Source organism: Schistocerca americana, chromosome 3, assembly GCF_021461395.2.
Source record: "Schistocerca americana isolate TAMUIC-IGC-003095 chromosome 3, iqSchAmer2.1, whole genome shotgun sequence".
Taxonomy (NCBI): Eukaryota; Metazoa; Arthropoda; class Insecta; order Orthoptera; family Acrididae; genus Schistocerca; species Schistocerca americana.
This window is the reverse complement of record NC_060121.1, coordinates 266,079,445-266,103,065: the sequence shown is the minus strand read 5'-3', so window position 1 is coordinate 266,103,065 and position 23,621 is coordinate 266,079,445. Positions and strand designations below refer to the sequence as shown.

The 23,621-nt window shown below is 34.8% G+C and overlaps 1 protein-coding gene across 1 annotated transcript in view; it reads right to left on the bottom strand.

The window, feature by feature from the left end:
- The window catches only part of LOC124607241 (disintegrin and metalloproteinase domain-containing protein 22), a 1,086,760-nt gene that overhangs the window by 96,585 nt on the left and 966,554 nt on the right, over window positions 1-23,621 (bottom strand). Inside the window, exons 20-21 of the mRNA XM_047139515.1 lie at window positions 5,541-5,696; window positions 1,005-1,079 (exon numbers count right to left, since the gene is read on the bottom strand). Of these exons, the coding sequence (XP_046995471.1) occupies window positions 1,005-1,079; window positions 5,541-5,696 (231 nt within the window). The remainder of the gene's footprint in view (window positions 1-1,004; window positions 1,080-5,540; window positions 5,697-23,621) is intronic.

Here is a 23,621-nt window from a genome sequence, read left to right as displayed (position 1 = left end):
TATATACATGCAAAATAAACAGACACACACACACACACACACACACACACACACACAGACACACACACACACACTTAGTGGCCAAGTGATTCTGTTTTGTTAGAATATGTTCTAAGCACGACCCCAACAATTATGACAAATTTTAGAAAACTCTCAGACAGAATTGAAACTAAAAAGATAGGGTACAGGTAGGCAATCAGTTCTTGTTTAATGAAGGATCTTGCAATTTCAGTACAATTGCAATTACCCAAATATACCACATTGCTTCAATACAGGCACAAAAAAAGAAAAAACACAAAAAACAATATTTATTACTTTTAAAATACTTTAACTTCTATTAACACAAGAACTTAGTTGCAACAATAAAAATCGTGAAGCAATACTTTAAACAGATCATTAACAATCAACTGCACTAGGTTACTGAAAACTGTTACCTAAACACAATTATCACACTTTAAGGAAGCTATTGGAGAACTGGCATGCATGTTTTGGGATCTGACATTGGGAGGGGCTACAGTTGTGTTGCAAACAAAGAGATTTCAGCCACTTAGTGTTTCCAATCAAGAATATGTGAAGAACTCCAGTCTCCTAAATTTGAATAAAACTTATCATGTTAAATAGTCTACACATGAGGAGACAACAATGAATTATGCCCAGTGATCATGTTCTCCAAACATAAATGGTACAAGGCAGGCTTGAACTTTAATACAGTACATAAATCTTAATTACTGCTGAAACAAAGATACATTTGGTTTTCCTAATTCTACCTTTAAATAACCACTTGTTTTCCTGATGATTCTGCTTCAGAACTACAATTATTCAATGCTAATATTTTGTTCAAGTTTCCGTGAGGGATCCATTTATGGATGGGAACCACTGTATACACAACTGAAGATAATATGTCCTGTTCAAGTTACACTTGACTGTGGCTGAAATTTCATTGTTTACTCTACAGTACATATATAACACAAATTACAGACTGGGTCAATGATGTGGCAACTAACTGGAAACGTGATGCGATGCCAGCTGACATGTGATTCACCGGGCGGAAGAGCACTCGCTGCGAGTCACCACCACGACTGACAAAAAAAAAATAACACAGTTTCTGCACTTCATGTTGAACAATTTTGTTTCAGAGCATGCTAATTTTCCAGTGCTCTTACAATATATTTACATACTTCATCAACAAAATGTATGATACTAGAATTGTGTACCAGACGAGGAACAGAAGTTCATAGCAGATTATAATTATGTCCAGATATCTGTTCAAACTCTTCTGAAAAAAGCACAATCTTATTCACTGTTTGTATCTGCAGATTTAATAGGTGAATAATATTTTGCAGTCTTTCACAAATGATGCCCAGTGGGTGCATACAGCAAGGTTCTGCTACAAAAGGAAATTTCTTTGGAGTTCCGAGTCTGGTACATAACTTTGTTTCTCAGTTCACTTATATTCAGAATGATGATATATTTTATATTTCATAATACTGATTTATCTGATAAATTACTGATATGATTTTTCCAAAAGATAAGCAAGAAGACTATGTGTCTGTAAGTACTAAATAGTTACAACACTCTTTCTGTCAACAAGAGAGTCTTCCTACTCTTGTCATATGTATAACATAATGAAAATGAATGGCAGATTCTGTAAGAAACACGGTTTTCTAAAGTTTTTATTTTAACACTTTCATTACAACTCTATAAAATTGCAATAGATCTTCTGTTTATGTTGGCCCATTTAGATCAACTGGTGAATTTCTGATGTCACTAACAGAAAGCCCACTGTTTGTCAGATCTAGACACAACAAATAGTGCATTATTTATGTAGCTAGTACTGAACAATTAGTTCTAATACAATAATGGCACTGATATGGCTGTCAATTACTTCTTGTTTCAAAGAGAAACATATTAAAATTAGACATCTGAAATACTGATTATCTTATGTGTCTGACTCCATTTGGTACAAAATATTTTTTGTGGTGATCTTCTATGACTATAAGGGTTTGGGCTCAAATTATCTTCTTTGTGTTTTATTTTTAGCCCTTCTGCATCGCAGTTGGTCTCTGTTACTAACTTGCGCACACTCAAATATTCACTTCAGTTGATAATGTGTGATTCATTTGTGCACTTTATTTATATATACTGCCTCATTTTCGGCCTTCTTCTTTTGTTATTTTGTGTTTTTATTCATATAACCCTCAATTTTTAATACGAATGCAGAAGCTACAGATTATATTCAAAGAAGTGAAGAAAACCTTACATTCAGTTCATTCGCCTCAAATATGAAATAGATGGAGAATGACTCATGAACTTTTGGAATCAGTCTCATTTAATTTGAAGTAAAAAATGGAAAATAAATTAGTTCATGTAGGAACCTGAAAGTCATTAATTTCAATGCTAAAGAATCGCAAATGTAGTGTGTGGAGCTTGTTTCTTTATTTTGTACAAGTACAATATTTTCCAGGATCAAATGAAGAACTATGTTCAAGGAGCTTCATGTAACTTAACTGTTCATCATAGGTATTGTGTTTAGCACATGTGAAAATTTATTTCCTGTAGTTCACATTGCTGGCAAAAAGGTATCTTTCAAACTGTTTCCAAGTAACGATTGTAGTGATTGGCTAAATAGATCAAACATTACCACGCATTATCTCAATTTTGTGGACACCACCCAAGTAAGGAAATCCAAAGCATAATGAAAAAGACCTTTGTTGCTGGAGAGATATAGATATAGGAAATGAAATACAGCTTATCAACTTCAGCATTTGTTCATTCATTTCTTAAAGTTTTGTTCCACTGAAAGTGTAAGAAATGATATTTGCAGCAACAAGATAACAAATACAATCTGCCTGTTTATGAAAGTAAAAAATTGTGGTTGTTACAATCATCTTCTAAAACTCAATGCCTTTGCATTGCAACCATTCCTCTCTACTTTGTTCTCTCCTCCTTTCTTGGCAGTTTTGACATGTCATTACCTCCAAAACATCTTTTACATTATCTTCCTGTTTCCACCCTAGTTTCACATTTCAAAAATATTAACTAAAAAGGTTTTACATCTTCATAAATGACAAAATTTTATTTTGTTGTTCTGAATGGTAGTCATGAGATTAATTTCCTCATTTATTTCTTTTAAAACTATGTCATTCAATTTCTAGTCTGTCCAACAGGCCTTTCTTCATCTTTCCTATAGCCAAAGCTTCACTGATTCTAAGTTGTTCTTGTCTGCCATCAGCAGTGGTCAGCTTCCACAACCATATAGCAGTAAACTCATTCTAAATGGGCATCTCCATAGATTGTTTCTTCCTTTCCATACTAAACGAAAATTTATAGAATCCCCATCATCAAGGCTCATGAGAGGAGGAGTCGGTGAACATGTGGACTTGTTAAGCACTGTTTCATATTCAATTTCCTATTCATGTATATTTCATTTAAATGTACAAACTGAGTGCTAATGGTAGATTCAGAATTAAAATAGATGTTTATTCATGTAGCAATGTAAGGAATTATGTACTTATGCAAAGGCTGTGTACAGTTTCAATGCATTTGACATGTCCAATATATATAGCACCCAGTGCTTTTATATACAAAAAAAGGTTGCTAAATACATAAACGGAGAGGTATGGAGGGGAGTAAATATTAGAATGAGTCATGTTATTGTGTATCTGATTAGAGATATATGCCTGCAAATAAGCTATGAGTTCCTAGTATTCACGAATGAACAAACCATTCCCTATACTTTATTCATATATACCTACAGAACTGAAAGAGGTGCAGATAAATTGGAGAAAAATAATGGTTAATTTTTGGATGTCACAGATAAATTAAGTCCCAACAATAAAGGAAAATTAATCTGCAACCAAATAACATTTATAAATAACTGTTGTTCTGCAATAAATTGCTCTTTATTTTTTATTACTAGTCTCAAATCACCTGTACAAAAATTTTAATTTATTTCTAATTCAAAGAGTTAAATTTCACAAAGGAAAGTTTTTAATCACTGTTTTAGTTTCTTCCTTCTCCATTATGCATGTGAGATCTATTTTCATGTGGCATGTATAAATAATGAAAACCTGTACACCAATTTTTATGGTGGCCATGTCATTACTGCCACCGAACATTACAAAGGCATGGCTGAATTTTCTCAGTGAGATAGAAATGTCACTGATATGAATGAAGTTTGTTTTTCTCATCTCAGTACATGCTATACAAGAGAGTAAGTAAAATCTCAAATTGATCTGGAAAATTTATTGCTTATATTGCTCTGGAAACTAGTCATATTTTCTGTGTTTTTGTCAACTGCATTAAGTGGGCTGATGTCTTAAGATTCTTTGTTTGGGTTTGTTTATCACCAAAAGAAATGTATCCAAAGATGGTGATATTCTATAAGGAACCTTCCCATTCATTTCTGACAGTAGATAAGCCATGTAAAGGATGTTGCAACACTGTAAGGAGAGATGAAACATGAAAAAACTGCACAATATCCCACAGGATTGATGTCAATTAAATGTGTATGTAAAATAGTTGATAACATAGGTGTATGAGATAAAGAGAATACAAACAATGGAAAATCCAGAAGGAAATAATGACAAGTGAGAGAGTACAGCTTTTTACATAAAGAATTAACTATAAGCAAATTTTTATTGAATGACATGCAAATCCAATGTAAAAATGAATTTTTCAGGAATGTTTGAAACATTTTAAAGAGCAGTCTATATAATTCTTAGTACTGTTTTGTTCCTATGGATCAAACATGGGTAGATCACATAACACCAAGAACAACACAACTATAAAAGCAGTAAGTGCAAGTTGACAAATAAAGTTCTTTTAATTTGCCAGGAAGGTTGTGGCTATTATTATTCTGGACATTAGGGGGGATTTTCTTATTTATTATCTTGAAAACGGTTCCAATAAATAAACATATTTCACCCAGACAGTGCATCTTCTCACAAAAGAGCCTCTGAAATGAGAAAGCTGTGAGATTTCACATATAAATAGTTGGAACATACATCCTGTTCACCAGATTTGGCACACTATGACTTCCATTTACTCCCACTACTAAAAAAAAATTGTTGCTGGAATACATTATGGGTTCAATGACGAATTTTTTGCACCATAGTTGCGCATTTTTCAGACATTCCAGAATAAAACTTTGGGACTAGAATGTACTCACTGGAGAAACACTGGACAAAGTGCACTGATAAGAAAGAGGACTTCATCAACAGTTAAGTTTCTTTTTTAAGTAAGAAATACAGACTCCCACTGTTAGGCTTAGAAATTTCCCCTTGCCCTTCCCTTATACCTCTTCCATCACTTCACTTCTTTCTTTTTCTTATATCACTTCACTTCTTTCTTTTTCTAATACTTCTCAAATTGAAAATTGTGGTTTCAAGGAAATTAATTCCATTCCACATCAAATTCTCTGAATATAGTTTCTTTATACCTTTCATCACAATTAATTTTTTTTGAATTGTTCTGGATCTTGTACATAATATGTACTATTTAAACAACATAATATTGAATTTATATACTGTGTCTCTTACCTGTAGGAAGGCATGTTGCCAAATTTTAAAATCTTGTTCACATTTTCCATGGCAGCTGCTTCTTCTGGTGTTCTGTTAGCTGCACTTTTGCCAGCATATTTTTTCACCATAGGCTTTTTCACGTATGGTGGATCATATTTCGGCATTGTGCTCTTCCTTCTGGGAGTAAAATGAACACAAAAGAAAAAAAGAAAGAAAGAAAAATAAAGAAATAAAGAAAAGGGAGAGGGGAAAACAGTTTTTTCTACATCAGTCCACATTGTTCTTGAAAAAGCATAATAGTCTTAATACTAAACTATAGTAAAACACTCTATCAGAATATTTTTGTTTAGTTTTTAAAACTAATAACAATATCCAAAACTGAGATATCATGTGCATATTTAATTTAAAGTATGACAGCCATATTATGCGTTAAAAACACACTGCTCTGCAAAACTTAAGGACGAGCTCATTAAAATAACATACTATAGACTTGGTGGAAATGAATGAAAGTGCAGGAGCATGTTGCCTGAGGTCTCCCTAGTCAAGTACAGAAAGGTGGATGTCACATGGTGCGAAGTCAGCATGACTATTGAGTCAAATGGGGCTGGCCCAACAACATGTGACAGTTGAAGGACTGGGAAAAAGACACGTGTGTCAATCAGCAAGCAGTTACGCTACACTGTGCTGGTGTTCTTTTATTACATCATAGTCCAGGGACAACATTTGGATGACTTCACATGGGGAAGAATCATCAGGAAACCAGAATAAGAAAGAAGTGTGACTAGTGTAGCCCAGAAGTTTGGTATTACTCACAGCACTGTTGAACATGCATGGAGAGTGTTCTGAACCACAGGCACTGCCGCCCGCGGGAGAGGAGGTGGTTGACTGCACTTGCTACAGCACCAGATGACCATTACATTGTGCAACAGTCTACATAGGATCCACATCAAACAGTGGGTGCAACCACATTTGACAGGAATGCAAGGCATGAAATCTCATACTCCACAGTGGGACTCTGTCTGTGTGGGAGTGGTCTCTTTACCCAATGAGCAACATGTTGTCTGCCGTTAACACCTGCACATTGGAGGCACCGTTTCCATTGGTGCCGAGGTCACAGGTCACTGGATCGACGAGGAGTTATGTCACGTGTTCTTCTCAGATGAACGCAGATTCCATCTGCATAGTTATTCTGAACATACACCTAATTGGTAAGAGATGAGAAAACTTGCAGCCAGGAATGTTGTTGAACATGATTGTTTTGGTGGTCAAAATGGTATTCCATGGTTCGGCATAACACTGCATGTGCATACTGACCCCCAAATCTTTGAACACGGTGCATTCACTGGTCAATGATATCAATACTGTACTCCTTTCCCATGTGCATCTTTTAAGGGGGGCATGTTCTGCCTTTACTCATGTGCAGGGGACCATTATGACTGTGACCTCAGTATAATTATTTCCTTTAAATGAAAGTATCATTTCTGTTCATCTAATTGTGTATTTCTTTCAGTTACCTTCTGTAGTATAATGTAGCAGTTCTTTCTATGTGTGGTCCAAGTTTCACTAAGCTATGTTACTTGGCAGTTAAACATTGTGCAAAAGTTACTTTCAGCCTTAAGTTTTGCAAACCAATGTAGCTTAGGAATAAGTGGATCTCATAATTAAGAAGGAACAATAAACATAAATAAAAAAAAAAAAAAAAAGTTTGGTCTTACTACAAATTAAGGAGGTTTTTCAATGGAGAGAGAGAAAAAAAAAAAGAGCCAAGATTTAGGTTGATACCAGGAGTAAGTTAGGGGATGGAAAGAAAACAACAGGATACTGTTCATGTAAGTAACTGCTGAACCAAATGATGAACATTAAAATAATGAAGTATTACTGAAATTGATGGATCAGTAGGTGAAATAAAAATTAACACACCTTTTTAACTCAAGATAATTTCTTTTGTTTCACTATCATACTAAATTAAATTGAATTTAAACATTTAAAGAGATCTGCTCAGAACAGAGTAGCCACATACATTGGAACAATATATCTGGAGTGACTGCAATTAGCAGCAAAAACTGCAGCACCCATAAGAAGCAAAAATGACGACCTGTGAGCCAATTTGCAAAAAAACAGTATATGCTGGAAATAGTGATGTTATATGTGCTAATAGGATGCAAAAAATATGTGAAGTGCACATTATAACTATTAGCAGAAATAAATGTAATTATTTTTGGGATTTTTTGTAACTGGGATTGTTATTTTTTAAAACATTATTAAAATGAAATAACTCTATCTATTTCAAAACTCTAAAATAGTGTTTTCTTTGTGCAGTGTGGTCACTCTGCATGTTATAGCATAGGCTATTTCAAACTGACTTAACTGAAACATTTGTCACAGAATCTGTCTGTCAATTAAGGTTTCTCCAGTAGTGATCAGTATATTTCTGCATCATAAGTGCCGATAAAGGACATCCAAATCTGATACTGATAAATATTTATAGCCCAGTGATTCACACACAGTTTTGATGTGCAGTAGTAATCAGTTTCCTTGCCTATGTATTACACATTCTTCTGCCATTTCAGTTTCCACACTCCTCTGCTGCTATAGCTTTCGTTTACTTGTAAATATACTGTCAGCTGTTTACAATTATCTTTCACATTGAAAATTCAACTGAAAGTCTTCATACTTATTTCTTTGATCAATTTAATTTTATCTGACAAATCAGAAGTACAATCACAGAAATGTAGTTGTAACATGTCTATGCTTTCTTCTTTGTAGAATACCTTGGCATGGCTGCCAACTTTTGGTCTGGATCTGTTTCAGAGAGAATATTGTCACTACCATAACACATTGTGATCCAAAGCTAATTAATCATTTTAATATGATCAGAACAAGGGTCTAAGTAGGTAAAGTTGTTCAGGACAAATAGTTTACAAACAAAGACGATTTTTCATTATTACATGAATTGCATGTTGCTTTTCACACTCTGGAAAATCCAGGCTGGAATAACAGCAATACAGAAAGGATAGATTACTGTTCACCAAATAGAGCAGTAGACGAGTTTCAGACTGGCGCAATGAAAGAGACTGCTGAAATAAGTAAGCTTTCATACAAATTCCCTCTTCGAAAGAAGTAATCACATACACACTGTGCACTGAGCCCCCAGTGCCCAGAGAGCAGCCATGTGTGTGTTTTCTGCTTCGGAAGAAGGACGCTGCCTGGAAGCTTATATATTAGCAGTCGTTTTCACTGTACCTGTCTGTGACTAAGTGCCTTCTCTATGAGATGAGTAGCTTGCAGCTTCTCAGTATACTACTTCAAAACTGGAGAGGGAATATGAACAAAAGCACATTTTTATCTCTTGCTAATTGTCAGCATTTAATTTACCTTAGTCTTACTTCCTACTACTGTCTTACCTAAACTGTGCCTTATCAAGTATCTTCAAAAGTTTTAATTTCTTCCTTTTTTCTGTTTCCTTTACTCACTGTGTGGTGTGTGTTCTAGTTTCAAATTACTACGTTCTTTCAAATAATTCAAAATATCACTGGACAAAACATTATTATAAGGCATTGTAAAGCTAATAGCAACTTCTGGTATCTGTATACAGTTTGAATGAGTGGTACCAATTGGCATCTGCAGTGCATCTACAGAAATATGTTCAGTGTGTCAGTGGGACAAACACAGCACCCTACTTATCTTGTTTGCTATTTGTATAATATGGATCACAAGTTTTATGAGATGCAGTGGCAAAAGGACGTTATTGTCTCTGAACACACAGAAAGTTACCATTTGAAGAAAGTGATTCTTTTCACAGGTATTTTGTCACATACCATCTTAGAGGTAGACAAGTAGTGTAGGAGTATGAAATATTTCATGACATTAATGTAGTTTTTGCCAAACCACTCCCAAATGAGTACACTGGAGGTAGTTGCTTTGCAAATATTTGGAGTAGAATTCTATGCAAGAAAAGTAGAGTTTCACACAAGAAACTTGCTCACTTCTGACCAGAAAGCTGACCTAAGTGGATTCTAGAAAACTAGAAATGTATGAACTGGTCAGATAAATCATATTTCGTAGTAGTACTAGTAGTAGTAGTAGCAGTATGTGAATTACGTACAATGTAATACAGTATTTATCATCACTGCCTGACAAGTATCTGGAAGGACTGTATGCAAGGAATGGAATAAGTCAGTGAAGACTCAGTTTTGGAGAAATTTTAATTAAGTGTAAATGGGTTCATTGGTTGATACCCTGAATGGCTATGTTTCCCTAGCAGACAGCCAGCAGCTTAATAAGGACCACAACATAATCACCTCCATCTTCCAAGATGACCATTGTACTAAATTGTCAGTATATAGCATGAACCACGAACCATGGACCTTGCCACTGGTGGGGAGGCTTGTGTGCCTCAACGATATAGATAGCCGTGCCGTAGGTGCAACCACAACAGAGGGCTATCTGTTGAGAGGCCAGACAAATGTGTGGTTCCTGAAGAGGGGCAGCAGCCTTTTCAGTAGTAGCAGGGGCAACAGTCTGGATGATTGACTGATCTGGCTTTGTAATACTAACCAAAACGGCCTTGCTGTGCTGGTAATGTGAACAGCTGAAAGCTACGGGAAACTACAGCCATAATTTTTCCTGAGGGCATGCAGGTTTACTGTATGGTTAAATGATGATGGTGTCCTCTTGGGTAAAATATTCTGGAGGTAAAATAGTCCCCCGTTCGGATCTCCGGGTGGGGACTACTCAAGAGGACATCATTATCAGGAGAAAGAAAACTGGTGTTCTACAGATCGGAGTGTGGAATGTCAGATCCCTTAATTGGGCAGGTAGGTTAGAAAATTTAAAAAGGGAAATGGATAGGTTAAAGTTAGATATAGTGGGAATTAGTGAAGTTCGGTGGCAGGAGGAACGAGACTTTTGGTCAGGCGAATACAGGGTTATAAATACAAAATCAAATAGGGGTAATGCAGGAGTAGGTTTAATAATGAATACAAAAATAGGAGTGCGGGTAAGCTACTACAAACAGCATAGCGAACGCATTATTGTGGCCAAGATAGACACGAAGCCCACGGCTACTACAGTAGTACAAGTTTATATGCCAACTAGCTCTGTAGATGACAAAGAAATTGAAGAAATGTATGACAAAATAAAAGAAATTATTCAGATAGCAAAGGGAGATGAAAATTTAATAGTTATGGGTGACTGGAATTTGGTAGTAGGAAAAGGGAGAGAAGGAAACGTAGTAGGTGAATACGGATTTGGGGGAAGAAATGAAAGAGGAAGCCCCCTGGTAGAATTTTGCACAGAGCAGAGATGGTTCAAGAATCATAAAAGAAGGTTGTATACATGGAAGAAGCCTGGAGATACTGACAGGTTTCAGATAGATTATATAATGGTAAGACAGAGATTTAGGAACCAGGTTTTAAATTGTAAGACATTTCCAGGGGCAGATGTTGACTCTGACCACAATCTATTGGTTATGAACTGTAGATTAAAACTGAAGAAACTGCAAAAAGGTGGGAATTGAAGGAGATGGGACCTGGATAAACTGACTAAACCAGAGGTTGTACAGAGTTTCAGGGAGAGCATAAGGGAACAATTGACAGGAATGGGGGAAAGAAATACAGTAGAAGAAGAATGGGTAGCTTTGAGAGATGAAATAGTGAGAGCAGCAGAGCATAAAGTAGGTAAAAGGACGAGGGCTACTAGAAATCCTTGGGTAACAGAAGAAATATTGAACTTAATTGATGAAAGGAGAAAATACAAAAATGCAGTAAATGAAGCAGGCAAAAAGGAATACAGACGTCTCAAAAATGAGATCGACAGGAAGTGCAAAATGGCTAAGCAGAGATGGCTAGATGACAAATGTAAGGATCTAGAGGCTTATCTCACTAGGGGTAAGATAGATACTGCCTACAGGAAAATTAAAGAGACCTTTAGAGGAAAGAGAACCACTTGTATGAATATCAAGAGCTCAGATGGAAACCCAATTCTAAGTAACGAAGGGAAAGCAGAAAGGTGGAAGGAGTATATAGAGGGTCTATACAAGGGCAATGTACTTGAAGACAATATTATGGAAATGGAAGAGGATGTAGATGAAGATGAAAAGGGAGATATGATACTGCGTGAAGAGTTTGACAGAGCACTGAAAGAACTAAGTCGAAACAAGGCCCCGGGAGTAGACAACATTCCATCAGAACTACTGACAGCCTTGGGAGAGCCAGTCCTCACAAAACTCTACCATCTGGTGATCAAGATATATGAGACAGGCGAAATAGCCTCAGACTTCAAGAAGAATGTAATAATTCCAATCCCAAAGAAAGCAAGTGTTGACAGATGCGAAAATTACCGAACTATCAGTTTAATAAGTCACAGCTGCAAAATACTAACGCGAATTCTTGACAGACGAATGGGAAAATTAGTAGAAGCCGACCTCGGGGAAGATCCGTTTGGATTCCGTAGAAATATTGGAACACGTGAGGCAATACTGACCCTACGACTTATCTTAGAAGCTAGATTAAGGAAAGGCAAACCTACATTTCTAGCATTTGTAGACTTGGAGAAAGCTTTTGACAATGTTGACTGGAATACTCTCTTTCAAGTTCTAAAGCTGGCAGGGGTAAAATACAGGGAGCGAAAGGCTATTTACAATTTGTACAGAAACCAGATGGCAGTTATAAGAGTCGAGGGACACGAAAGGGAAGCAGTGGTTAGGAAGGGAGTGAGACAGTGAGACAGGGTTGTAGCCTCTCCCCGATGTTATTCAATCTGTATATTGAGCAAGCAGTGAAGGAAACAAAAGAAAAATTTGGAGTAGGTATTAAAATCCATGGAGAAGAAATAAAAACTTTGAGGTACGCCGATGACATTGTAATTCTGTCAGAGACAGCAAAGGACTTGGAAGAGCAGTTGAACGGAATGGATAGTGTCTTGAAAGGAGTATATATGATAAACATCAACAAAAGCAAAACGAGGATAATGGAATGTAGTCGAATTAAGTCAGGTGATGCTGAGGGAATTAGATTAGCCAATGAGACACTTAAAGTAGTAAAGGACTTGATTTTAAATTTTAGCATTCACATTAAACTGACCTCTTCTTTCTCTCATTTTTATCTCTCTCTCTTGACTCTCATGTTGTCCTTTCTACCTTTAATTTTATCATTTTTTCACTGTTCTTCATGAGAGAATTTATTTTTCTAAAAGCTGCAAATGCTCACTCTTTTGCTCTTTACTATTTCCATCAGCCTTCTGCCAGTTCTTCGCATTACATCAATTTGTAAGTACACTTTGCTGCATTTACAGTAATGCTGAGTTTATCGCTGTTCTCCAGGTGATGTTTTGTTTTATTTTATTTCACGATTTTACATTTATTGCATCATTTTTCATATTTTTTATTGCTTTTGTAATTTAAATAAATTATTAGCCACTCTATTCGCCCAAGATTTATTCTTTCATAGCCTTATTTTTCATATCCCCTATTATGTTACCTTTTCTTCCTGGAGTACAGCAGAAAAATATTGTATTTTGATATCTAATAAATAGCATCACAAGAAAGGTATCATAATGTTTTTCAAGAAATAGTTTTTCTATGGCAACTGTAGCTTAGTACTAAAAGAGTACTAAAGAAATATATTCCTACAAACCACACAACTTCTGACATGTAATATTATTATGAAGAAGCATAGGTTCACACAGAACCAATGATTTTGGTTATTGCTTATCTCATAAAACATTATCTAGAGCTTTATGAAGTATTGCCAGCAGTGTCACATGAAGATCTGGAGACAGATTTACACATCATTTCTCCTTGGGGCCAGGACAACAGTCAATGAATTGATTAATTTAATCAAAGCATTAATATGTGTAATCTAACTTTTTGTCTGCCAGTGCTCACAGATCTTGTCTTTAAACAGATTATGTGAAGTGTAGCAATTGTATCAGCATAAGGTAGACTTTTTTTATTTTTCTTGTCTCTCTTTCATTTTATGAAATACAGCTATAAAAAATGCATACTGATTTAAAAATAAATTTCTATTCTTAATAATCAGTCCACCTGGAGGAAACTAATCATGCAGCTTTGTCATCAGTATGAAAAAAGGATTGCTGTTTCCTACCCCTGTTTTATACAAACGATGTAATAATAAAATAAATAACACCCATACCAATTGGCTTTGCCAGTCTTATTTTCCCTTACTTCAGATGTGAACAGAATATGAAGCAGGGTAATTTACTGATTCCATCTAGTCACTATCTGCCCTACACAGTAAGCTCCACAGTGTGCAGCGACAGAAGCAGTTTGAGTTTATGAGAACATATTTGCTTCTGCCAGTGTCAAAACAACTCAGATATTTGTTTTGCATGATTTACAACAACAAAAAGAAATACCAGTAAAAAAAGAATTATTAAAAAGTGAGATAATGAACATCTATGGGTAAGTAATGTATGTGGCTACTCTAATTTAAAACATTTCAAGTTTTACAGCAGCATTTTTATGAATTTACAAATGTGATATTTGTAGCATATCAGTAAGTGCACACTTCATGCAGAAATACCCCAAAGTGCTGTACAAAAGTATCTACATATTAAATTTAATTCCATAGTTTTTGAAAGTAAATACACACACAATTCAAATGCATACTCACAACACAGAAAAGACACATTCAAGTTACACTACTTACACAAGTAAAGCACATCCATTCCTTCATTCTCTTGCACAGCAACATATCAAAAAACAAGTAAGCTTATAAATGCACATCACAATTACCCTGTCCTTGAGGGACTTCATGGAGAAATCAAAACATTTATGCTTAATTACTTTGGCATTTATATTGCAAATATAAATACAAAAATAGTGTGCATTTGGGTATTAAAAATGCTTGCAACTTAAATTTTATGACAGTTATAGAATTCAAGAAATGAAGTGACAAAGCCTGCATTGTTATTAATATACAGATATTGAAGTGTACTTGTAAGAGGCAGATCTATCCAGATTGGTATACATATTTGATATGAACCATGAAAGCTTGGAGGGACCAATATTTCTTGGCCTCACCAATTGTATCATAAAGTTTAATTTATTCAGATACTTTTCATACAGAAAATTTGGAATGATTATTTTTCATTATGTTCACCCATCACATAATTTAGTTTTCATACAGTGTTTTTTTTTAATTTACTTTATCTATTTATTAACAAGGATCCTGTTTTTGGCTCTACAGCACTTCCTATTGCCTGACAATCAGAATCTGCTTTGCCCACCAATTACTGAACAATAAAATAAAAACAAACTTTTACGCCTGCATACTTCTACCCTAAAGAACACACTGACTTTATCATTTTCTTGGAGACCTAATGCTTGCCCATTCTCTTGATTACACACAGGATTTCAACTGTGTGTATGTGTGTGTGTGTGTAATAAATCTGTATTTTGTATTGAAAAGAAATGTTCTTGCAGTAATTAGATGTTTAAGCAAAAACTGAAAAATTGTTTTTGGAGGTATCTTTTAAAAATGTTATTCTACTTGTCTTAAAATGAGGAATTATTGTTAAAAGAATATTGCTAGCAGATGTAGTACACGATAATACTTACACTAAAGTTTTTTTATACTCACAAATTCATTCATTGTGATAGTACAAAATGATGAATTAAAAATATTTTTCTCTCCTTAAGCATTATTAAAACACAAGAATGAAAGTAGATAGAAATATGGAATATGATTTGAATTTCACAACTTTTCAGCTGATTATAGCCTTGCTGAAATGTTTTGCACAATGTTTTGGGAACTTTCTTTTCACAATAAATATATTTTCCTCACCTCTTTAGCATTTCTAAATTGTTAGACAGTACCTATGTCTGTTCCTTGTGGTGGAATTTAATTCCCACTTGCCAAATACCTGCAGTTTATTTGGAATCAGCTTACTCTTCTTAAAATATATTCAGGCTTTGTTAGTGTCCATAGTCTCATAACCTGCTACTTGACTTTTTTTTAGAAAAGTGCTGTGTTTGTATTTTCTTTCTCTTGGATGTGTACATAAGATGTAGTAAGCAAATGGCCCAGTATTCATATATAAAAATTACGCTTTATGCCTTGAATATTTGATATTTTTTAAATATTTAAATTGAGCATCATATTACATATAGAACCAGGGAAAAATATTTGAATGCTAGTGAATGTTGCAGAATTGATAGATGTTTTCAAAAAACATGAGAAAATCTATGAAACTAACAAGAAGTAAGGCGAAAAGCAGACAGAACTATCAGAAATCTACAGAGAAACTGTGAGAAGGAGAAGGAAAGCTTAAATCAGGTAGACTAGCATTTCTGAAAGAGCAATTTGTGAGACTTTCACAGAACATTCATGACTAACTTACATAGGTATGACTCCCCAAAACACAACTTTAAGAATAGGGAGGTAAAGTATAGTATATGGTGACATGGAAGACAGTCGGATATTGACCAAGTACTTTGATAATGTCCTAAACTGTACAGCACAGCCTGAGACATTTAACTATAATCAGAAAGGATCAAATTCAGACTCAGAACCAATAACTGTAGAAGAGTTTAGGAACATAATGGATATCTTGAAAAACAATAAAGTTCCTGGGAAAGATGGGATTATTGCAGAACTTTTGAAGTGCACTAACAAGAAAGTGATAACTGAACAGCATAGAGAAAGTTGTCATCAAACAACACAAATTACTAACACGATTTGTAAGAAAAGCAGTTTCCGGAAGTGACAACGTTACCTCTAGTACACTGGGAATTCCTCTGGGAATTATAGAGGACTATCGTTAATGATAGTCACTAATAAGATATCTTCAAAAGCTTTTCCAAACTAAATCTACAAACACATGAATACCAAGGAGGCTACAGGGTAGGTACATCCTGAACAAATCTTGAACCTTAATCTGATAATTATGTATCACAAAAATAGAAGCAAGAGTTTCATGTCCATATGTATGAGCTTCAAGATAGCCCAGAATTTTGGAAGAGGTGAATTTGGATTGAATTGATTAAACAGACCTTAATCAACGTAGCAAGGTCAAGTTTAGAGAAATAATTTATGAATTCTTCAACATCAAAATCAGCGAGAGGAAGATTGTCTCTCCCTCTTGCTTTTAACTGCATCACTGATAAGGTGGGGAGGGGCTGGCTACAAGAAATGAAAAGACTGGGTGGAATAGGATTTGGATGAAAGAGAAAAGAAATACCAGTAGATTATCTGCCATTTGCAGACAATGTTGTGATATTGTTAGAATCATTAAAAGAGGTGACTAAAGCTACTCACTTCCAGAGACAAGAGAGTACAACAGATTTACAAATTTCTATTGAGAAGACATAGTTTATAATGAATATCAAGACAATTCCAAAATGGAGGACACAAGAGGAGGGGAAAATTCAGAAGTTAGACACATCTAAATACTTAGGAGAATGGATAGAAATGGGTCCGATGGAAAAGGTGCATAAATAAACAGCATGAATTTGGAATTAAAAACACTAGGAACATCTATGTTAAGAACAATCTTTCAATCAGTGCAAAATTAAGGTATTATCACTGCCAGATGGTAATCTGACCTAAAGCCTTACACGCAGCAGAAAGTCTGAACATTGTAAGGACAGGATTACTTAGCAGGATAAAACTTATGGAGCAAAGATTTTTCAGGAGGATACTGAGATTTCAAAGAACAGGAGACTGTCAATACAGAAGACATGCAACAAAAAGAACATGGACCAAAGAGTGAAGAAGATTGTGAGTATGACAAAGATTATTGTACAATGGTAAATACCAGAAGAAAATAAGCTTATCCAAATTCATGTGGTCTTTGGTGGGTGTGACAGAAGATTTACAAAAACTCTCCAATGCTAAACCTTGAATGTATTATTACTAGGTATGTTTCTGTATGTCTCACTAATGGGAACATATTTTTTAAAGGTAAATTGGGTTACGTCTTACTTTACAGTCATGAGAGTTACCGGTAATTATGAAATGAAAGCTACTCTGACAGTATATGATATTGTTCTGGAACTTGCAGTAATTGTACTTTTCCATCCACACTTCTTAATATGTCAAGCCATAGTGGGATAACTTTAAATGCCACTGTGAACCATCTCATCTAGGTTTCTTCATTGTGTTCACACTTGTGTTTCTGCTTCAAAAATGAATATGCACTCAGATGGAATTCAGATGCACTCCTGTTATCTGATTAGTCACTGTCATATCTGATCCATTTCTATTTTAGACACTGAACATCAATAAAGGGTTTATTACAATTTCAAATTGTTGGCTTACAATACTACAATATGTCCTCCTTCATTTCTGTTCTTGCTTTTAGTGCACTTTCTTATTTACATATAGGGTTTCAAACAATGTACCACATGAGGTAGGAAATCAGAGTATATTTGATAAATCTCTGCTTTAGATCAACTGACAAATTGCTTATTACTTGACTCCCTAGGATTTGCTTAACTGTTTATTAATTTTCATATGATGAATATCGCGAAACTGTAATATCTGTCTCAGGTAGAATAACTGTTGTGCATATGTTACATAAAATGTAGATGCACCTATAAAAGACTATAGTAGATAACTATAGATGGTAATGTTTGTACCACAGCCACTTCATTTATGAAAAATGCATGTATGTTTAATCTGTACCTCTTTCCAATAAAAGTAATGGCAATTTACTGGATTATGTTTAAATGTTAATGTCCTACTCATTTCCTTTGACACTTTTTTTGACCAACATTCCTAAATAAACCAACCTGACGTTCAGTGTTTGCTCTGTACTTCTGCAGTGTATCACACATTTTTTTAAAATTCTGAATTCCTAAAATATGACATACTGGTTTGTTTTATCTGGTTACGTTAATAATTATCTTGGCTGTTCTTTGTCCTTACACACTTTAAATGTAAAACTCAAACTAAAAACAAAAAAAAAAAAAATACAAAAGGAAACACTTAACACATATATGAGAATTTCAAATGATTTTTTTTCCATAATGGAGAAAATCCTAGTACACAGTTTACAGTTGTGTGAAAATTAATACTCAATGTTGATTAAGGAAAACAGCATACACATACTTCAAGTTCCCTGTGACAGCAAATATGCATAACAAATAAATAAACAACAAAGAATAGCAGAAGGGTGACATTAAAACTTATCTCTGTTAATACTACAGCAATACTGCGTTACAGTATTAAACTCTTGTCTCACCACTAGAGGATATCAGATAAAACAGGAACGAGAACATCAAAATGAGAAAGAACATGGGTGAGTAACTTAACAACAGTTTCATGTGTTACTCAACGTATAAGTGATTTACAGACAGCACAGAAGGAAACCATTCTGAGCAGGTGACAGAGGTTTGAGAGTTGTGTGCAACAGTGAAGTTGAGGGGTATGCCACTGGTAATGTAATGTTAATAATGTGACACAGATTCAAAAATAAAATTCAAGCTTGATAGAGTCAAATCACCATAAAATTATTTACTGTGGACAGATTATAACCACAAATTCACAGAACGATGGTAAATGTTTACAACAAATCTCCACTTTTATTTTAAACAATCAAGAAATGGTAAACTTTGACTCAATTTAGGTGCAGTTCACAATGTGACAATACAGTATATGATAGGACAAGTTGTAACAGAGGTTGCATGACACAATGCTTATCGGTGTGACTCTCACGTTTCCACTTCTGCAATACGACAAGCAACAAGACAACACGAGCCACAGTTCTGCCTCAGTTGCAGTCACTGGCTATCTTGTGAAGAGAACACTGTAATGGCTCATCATTATTTAAAGATCAGGAAGCTAAAAAAGAAATGGAAGTATTGGGTGCACCTGTCAAATGCTGTAAATATCAAATACACTTTAGCTGTGGTTTCTCATGAGCTCTCTCAACATGAACACAAATTCCATGGATTCTAAGAAAACAGTCAAGACAGTTTCCACTTTTTGGATCAACTGGTATCAGGTACTCTCACAAAGCAGGACACAAATTTTTGAGAAGATATTCATCACAATACAATATGTTGGTGAAAGTGTACGAATAACGTTAAAAATATCACCACGAAAAATTTATTTTTTGTAAAACCACCTAGTATGGTACTTTAATGTATATTTACTGGTTACAAATTAACAAAATTAGGAGCGTTTCTAGAGCTGCTGAATTTCACAAAGTAGTATGTATTCAGCTTGAAGAACAATCAGAAGAAATGTTGCTGGATTTGAAATGAATTCAGTTACAATTATGGCATAGCAGTGGGTGGTGAACTCTATGTAGGTGAAACAATGGGTCTGAAGAAATGGACGAAGCTCATGATGATAAGGAAAACTCTGACATGCCATTAGTTTCATTCAGCTGCACATGCAGAAGTAACAGAAATTTAGCTTTCACATCTCTTCTACTCCTGTCACAAAGTTGCTGGAAATCAGGGAGTAGAGACTGAACAAAATCTAATCAGCACCATCAGGTGATGATTCCTGGTGTCTTTTAATTTCATTACATTTTTCATTTCCAGCTTCAGCTTGTATTGGCAGCATATGAGAAAGAGAAACATGAGGCAGCTCCACACTCTGCATAGCAGACCACAGCAGACGGCAATAGCCTTGAGTGTGGAACATAGCTGCCAACCTCATCGCGGACAACCTCCAGTATATTTCATGTATTTTCTTGAGAAAAGAAGCACAGTTCTATTCCACCAATAAAACCAATTTCTGTATGTTAGTTATATTTTCTATGCAACATGAGCTAAAATGCACCAAACATAAACTGGCCATTGAGTACATTCTTCACTTAAAATTTTTCACAAAACACCTAGTGCTTTACTTATTTGGGATGTATCATAACTATGGGCAATAGCAAAAAGAAAACCAGTTTCGTGTCAAGCTGTGATGAGGGCCTATAAAATGGAAAAAAAATCAAATGAGAATGACTGCAAAGTGAAAAACACATACACATAAAAAACCATGATAAAGAAAAAGCTTTAATGAGAAACTATTCAAAATTTTTATTGTATGACACAGTTGCATGGAGCAACCAGCAGTCCCTGTTGCAGCGAGCAACACGACAGAGACATGTCATGATGTCTTATCAGTGCTGTACCAGTGTGGACGAGTTTCAACAACTTTTCTATGCTTTCCTATGAGCTCCACCAAAATGGGTTGGTTCTGCATTATACTGCAAGTCGTTTGCATAGCGTTTTCTATTGCCTCAGCAAGAAACTGCACTTTACTCCATATGATAAATGTCCCGAAATTTCAATCACAAATGAAAATTTCAAGAAAATATACACTGTTGTTTAGAACACTGCACAATTAAAGTATGAATTGGTGGACATAGTAAGTACAACAGAAGAAAACGTGCAAAACATTTTAAATGAAGAGTTAAATGCAGAAAAGTTTTATGATAGAAGGAGGCTATATGTTTTGAGTGTATCCACATAAAAATAAATTTCTCTGCAGTGTCTGACTATTTAAAAAGAATCCTAAACTAAAAAACTAGTAACATTCATTTCTTGTTGGAAATGTGTCCAGCATTATTGATGTTCACATCAGATATCTGGAAAATGATGAAACCTTAACTTGTAGACCAACTGGATGAAAAAAATACATGAAAAGAGACCAGCCTTGTTAAACCTGAACCTAGACAATACACCAGCTCACAAAGTGCTTTAGAAACGAAAAAAACTGAAGACTTTGATGTACAATATTATTGCATTTGGGAAACCTCTCTGACTTCCACTTATTCCCACATCTAAAGAAATTTGTAGTTACAAAATGTTTTGAGTGTAAAGAAGAGTTTATAAAGCTACAGAAGTGTGTTTCGCAGAATTTCTAGAACCAGACTTTGGGGATGGAATCCAGTCACTGGAAAAATATTATAAGAAGTGTGTTGACCTAAAAGGCATCTGTCAAAGAATAAATATATTATTGATCTAAAAAGTACAGGGTGTCTCTGCCATGAGGAACATATTCATCAAAAATAAGGTTTTAAAATGTATAAATCACAACATAATACTATACAATTCGAAACTTCAAGTTCACAAATGATAGCAAGTAATTGATGAGAACAAAAACTAATGACAAACTTCAACAGCATCCACATGGATAAAATTTGTTTACCTACTGACTAGGGACTACACTCAGGTGCACACCTTTTCATACAGAAATTTAATGTCTGACAATTTCCTTGCAAGCCAGAAACAAGTTTACAAGATGAATAAACAATGAAGAACATCCATAGTTTGTTTATTTATTGACATGTTTGAAATTTTATTCTACCAAACAATGTTTGGAGAATCCAGCAACATGAAAAACCTAGACGCCTTCTGAACAATACTGATGAGAAAAGGAACACGAATAGAATTTAGCATTAAATTAAGGCCATTAGAAGTGAAATAATGATGCTAGCATTTCTGTAGCACAGACATCTGTTAGACTGTGGATTATGTGAATGTAACTTCTATTTTCTACAAGCAGTTGGTCCCCATAGTGATGAACGTAATTTATAACTGCTTGTATGTGGGGCAGATGCTACTACCATTCCAACAACCAAGAAGTATGACATAAGGAAACATGACATCTGTAAGACTTGTTATAATACAATGAATGTAACTGCAAAGATGATGCAACAAAAGGCAAAGTCTGTTACAGGGAATAACCTAGTTCATCTTTAGCAAAATACTGGGAAGGGCACAAGGGTGTATTGTTGAACAGATATTGAACTGTTTGTGAAAAAGAACTGTAATAAAGGGAAAAAATTAGATCTTGATCCAAAGTCAGTCACAGGCTTTCCATGTGTCATAACGATTCACAGGAAGCAAATCCCTTCAAAGATTTAAAGGGTCAAGTAAGAGGAGTCTGTGCATCAAGTCATTGTCACACTGGTGGGTGAAATTATAAAAAGGTCTTATTAGGGCAGAAGTGATGAAAAGCTGGAAATATTAGTTTTGAGGCACAATAAATGAAAATGACAAAAGAAACTAGCCACTTGTAAGATTCCTTTAAAACTAAATCCAGTCTGCCAAGAAAATGTCAATTCAACTATTTTATATTTTACTTGGGGGGGGGGGGGGGTGGGGAGGACTAAACATATCCATGACTCACTGAAGTAAACAATAATTGCAACACAAATCTAATGGAAAATTTTGGTGGGAAACAAAGGCAATAGGTTGATATAAAAAAATATTTTCAGACTTTTATGTAGGGTAAAAACACTGAAAAACTCCTCCAAAATAACTACTGAACCCTTATTTATTTTATTATAAGTCTCTACTTATAAAGCCTTGTTTCAGACTACTACAAAATCTGCAAAAAAACCACCTGAAAATTACCTCAGAGAAAACTAATTACATATTGGCATTTCACTGATAGTTAAATGAGCAAAGCCAGAGATTAACTGTCAAGCAATTTCTTGTGTTTTCAAAAATACAATTCTCAGGAAGCTATGAGTCAAATAAATAACATAACTACTTGTAGTTGTTGACATATTGAACATTAGCATGTTTAATGATTTTGGGCTTCATTGTGTTTATTTTACTACTAATTCACATGATCATTACTATGTATTCAAAGTAAATACTGTAAAGAGATGTGAAAAATCCTCTGGTTGGCTGTATAGACATACACACTCAACCTTATTCATAGATATATATACAACAAACAAAATTCTTTCAAGAAAATATGGAAAAAATTACCCTTATTTCTGTATGTATTTTCAACATTAAGATTATAGTAGCTGAAGGTAGATGAGAACTTATGAATGAAAGTGGATAACATTTACAACACTTCTAGTTTCATGAACACTGTGATAGTTGCAATCCAGTGTTGAAATAGTGTGTGCACTGGAGGTTAATAATGTAAGTGCAAGAGCAGAAAAATGCATCATGAGGTATGTCTGAAAGAGGAAAATCTTCTAAATTTTAGTTTATCAAGGGTAAAGGGCACCTAAGATACACGTATTGTCTAAAACTAGGCTGAAGGAAGTATATTTAGGCCAACACACACAAACATAAGCTTTTAGGATACTATATGTAACTAACAGATAATACTGAAGCAGTGTGGTATTATTGAGTTAACATCTGGAAACAAGCTTTCACAATAA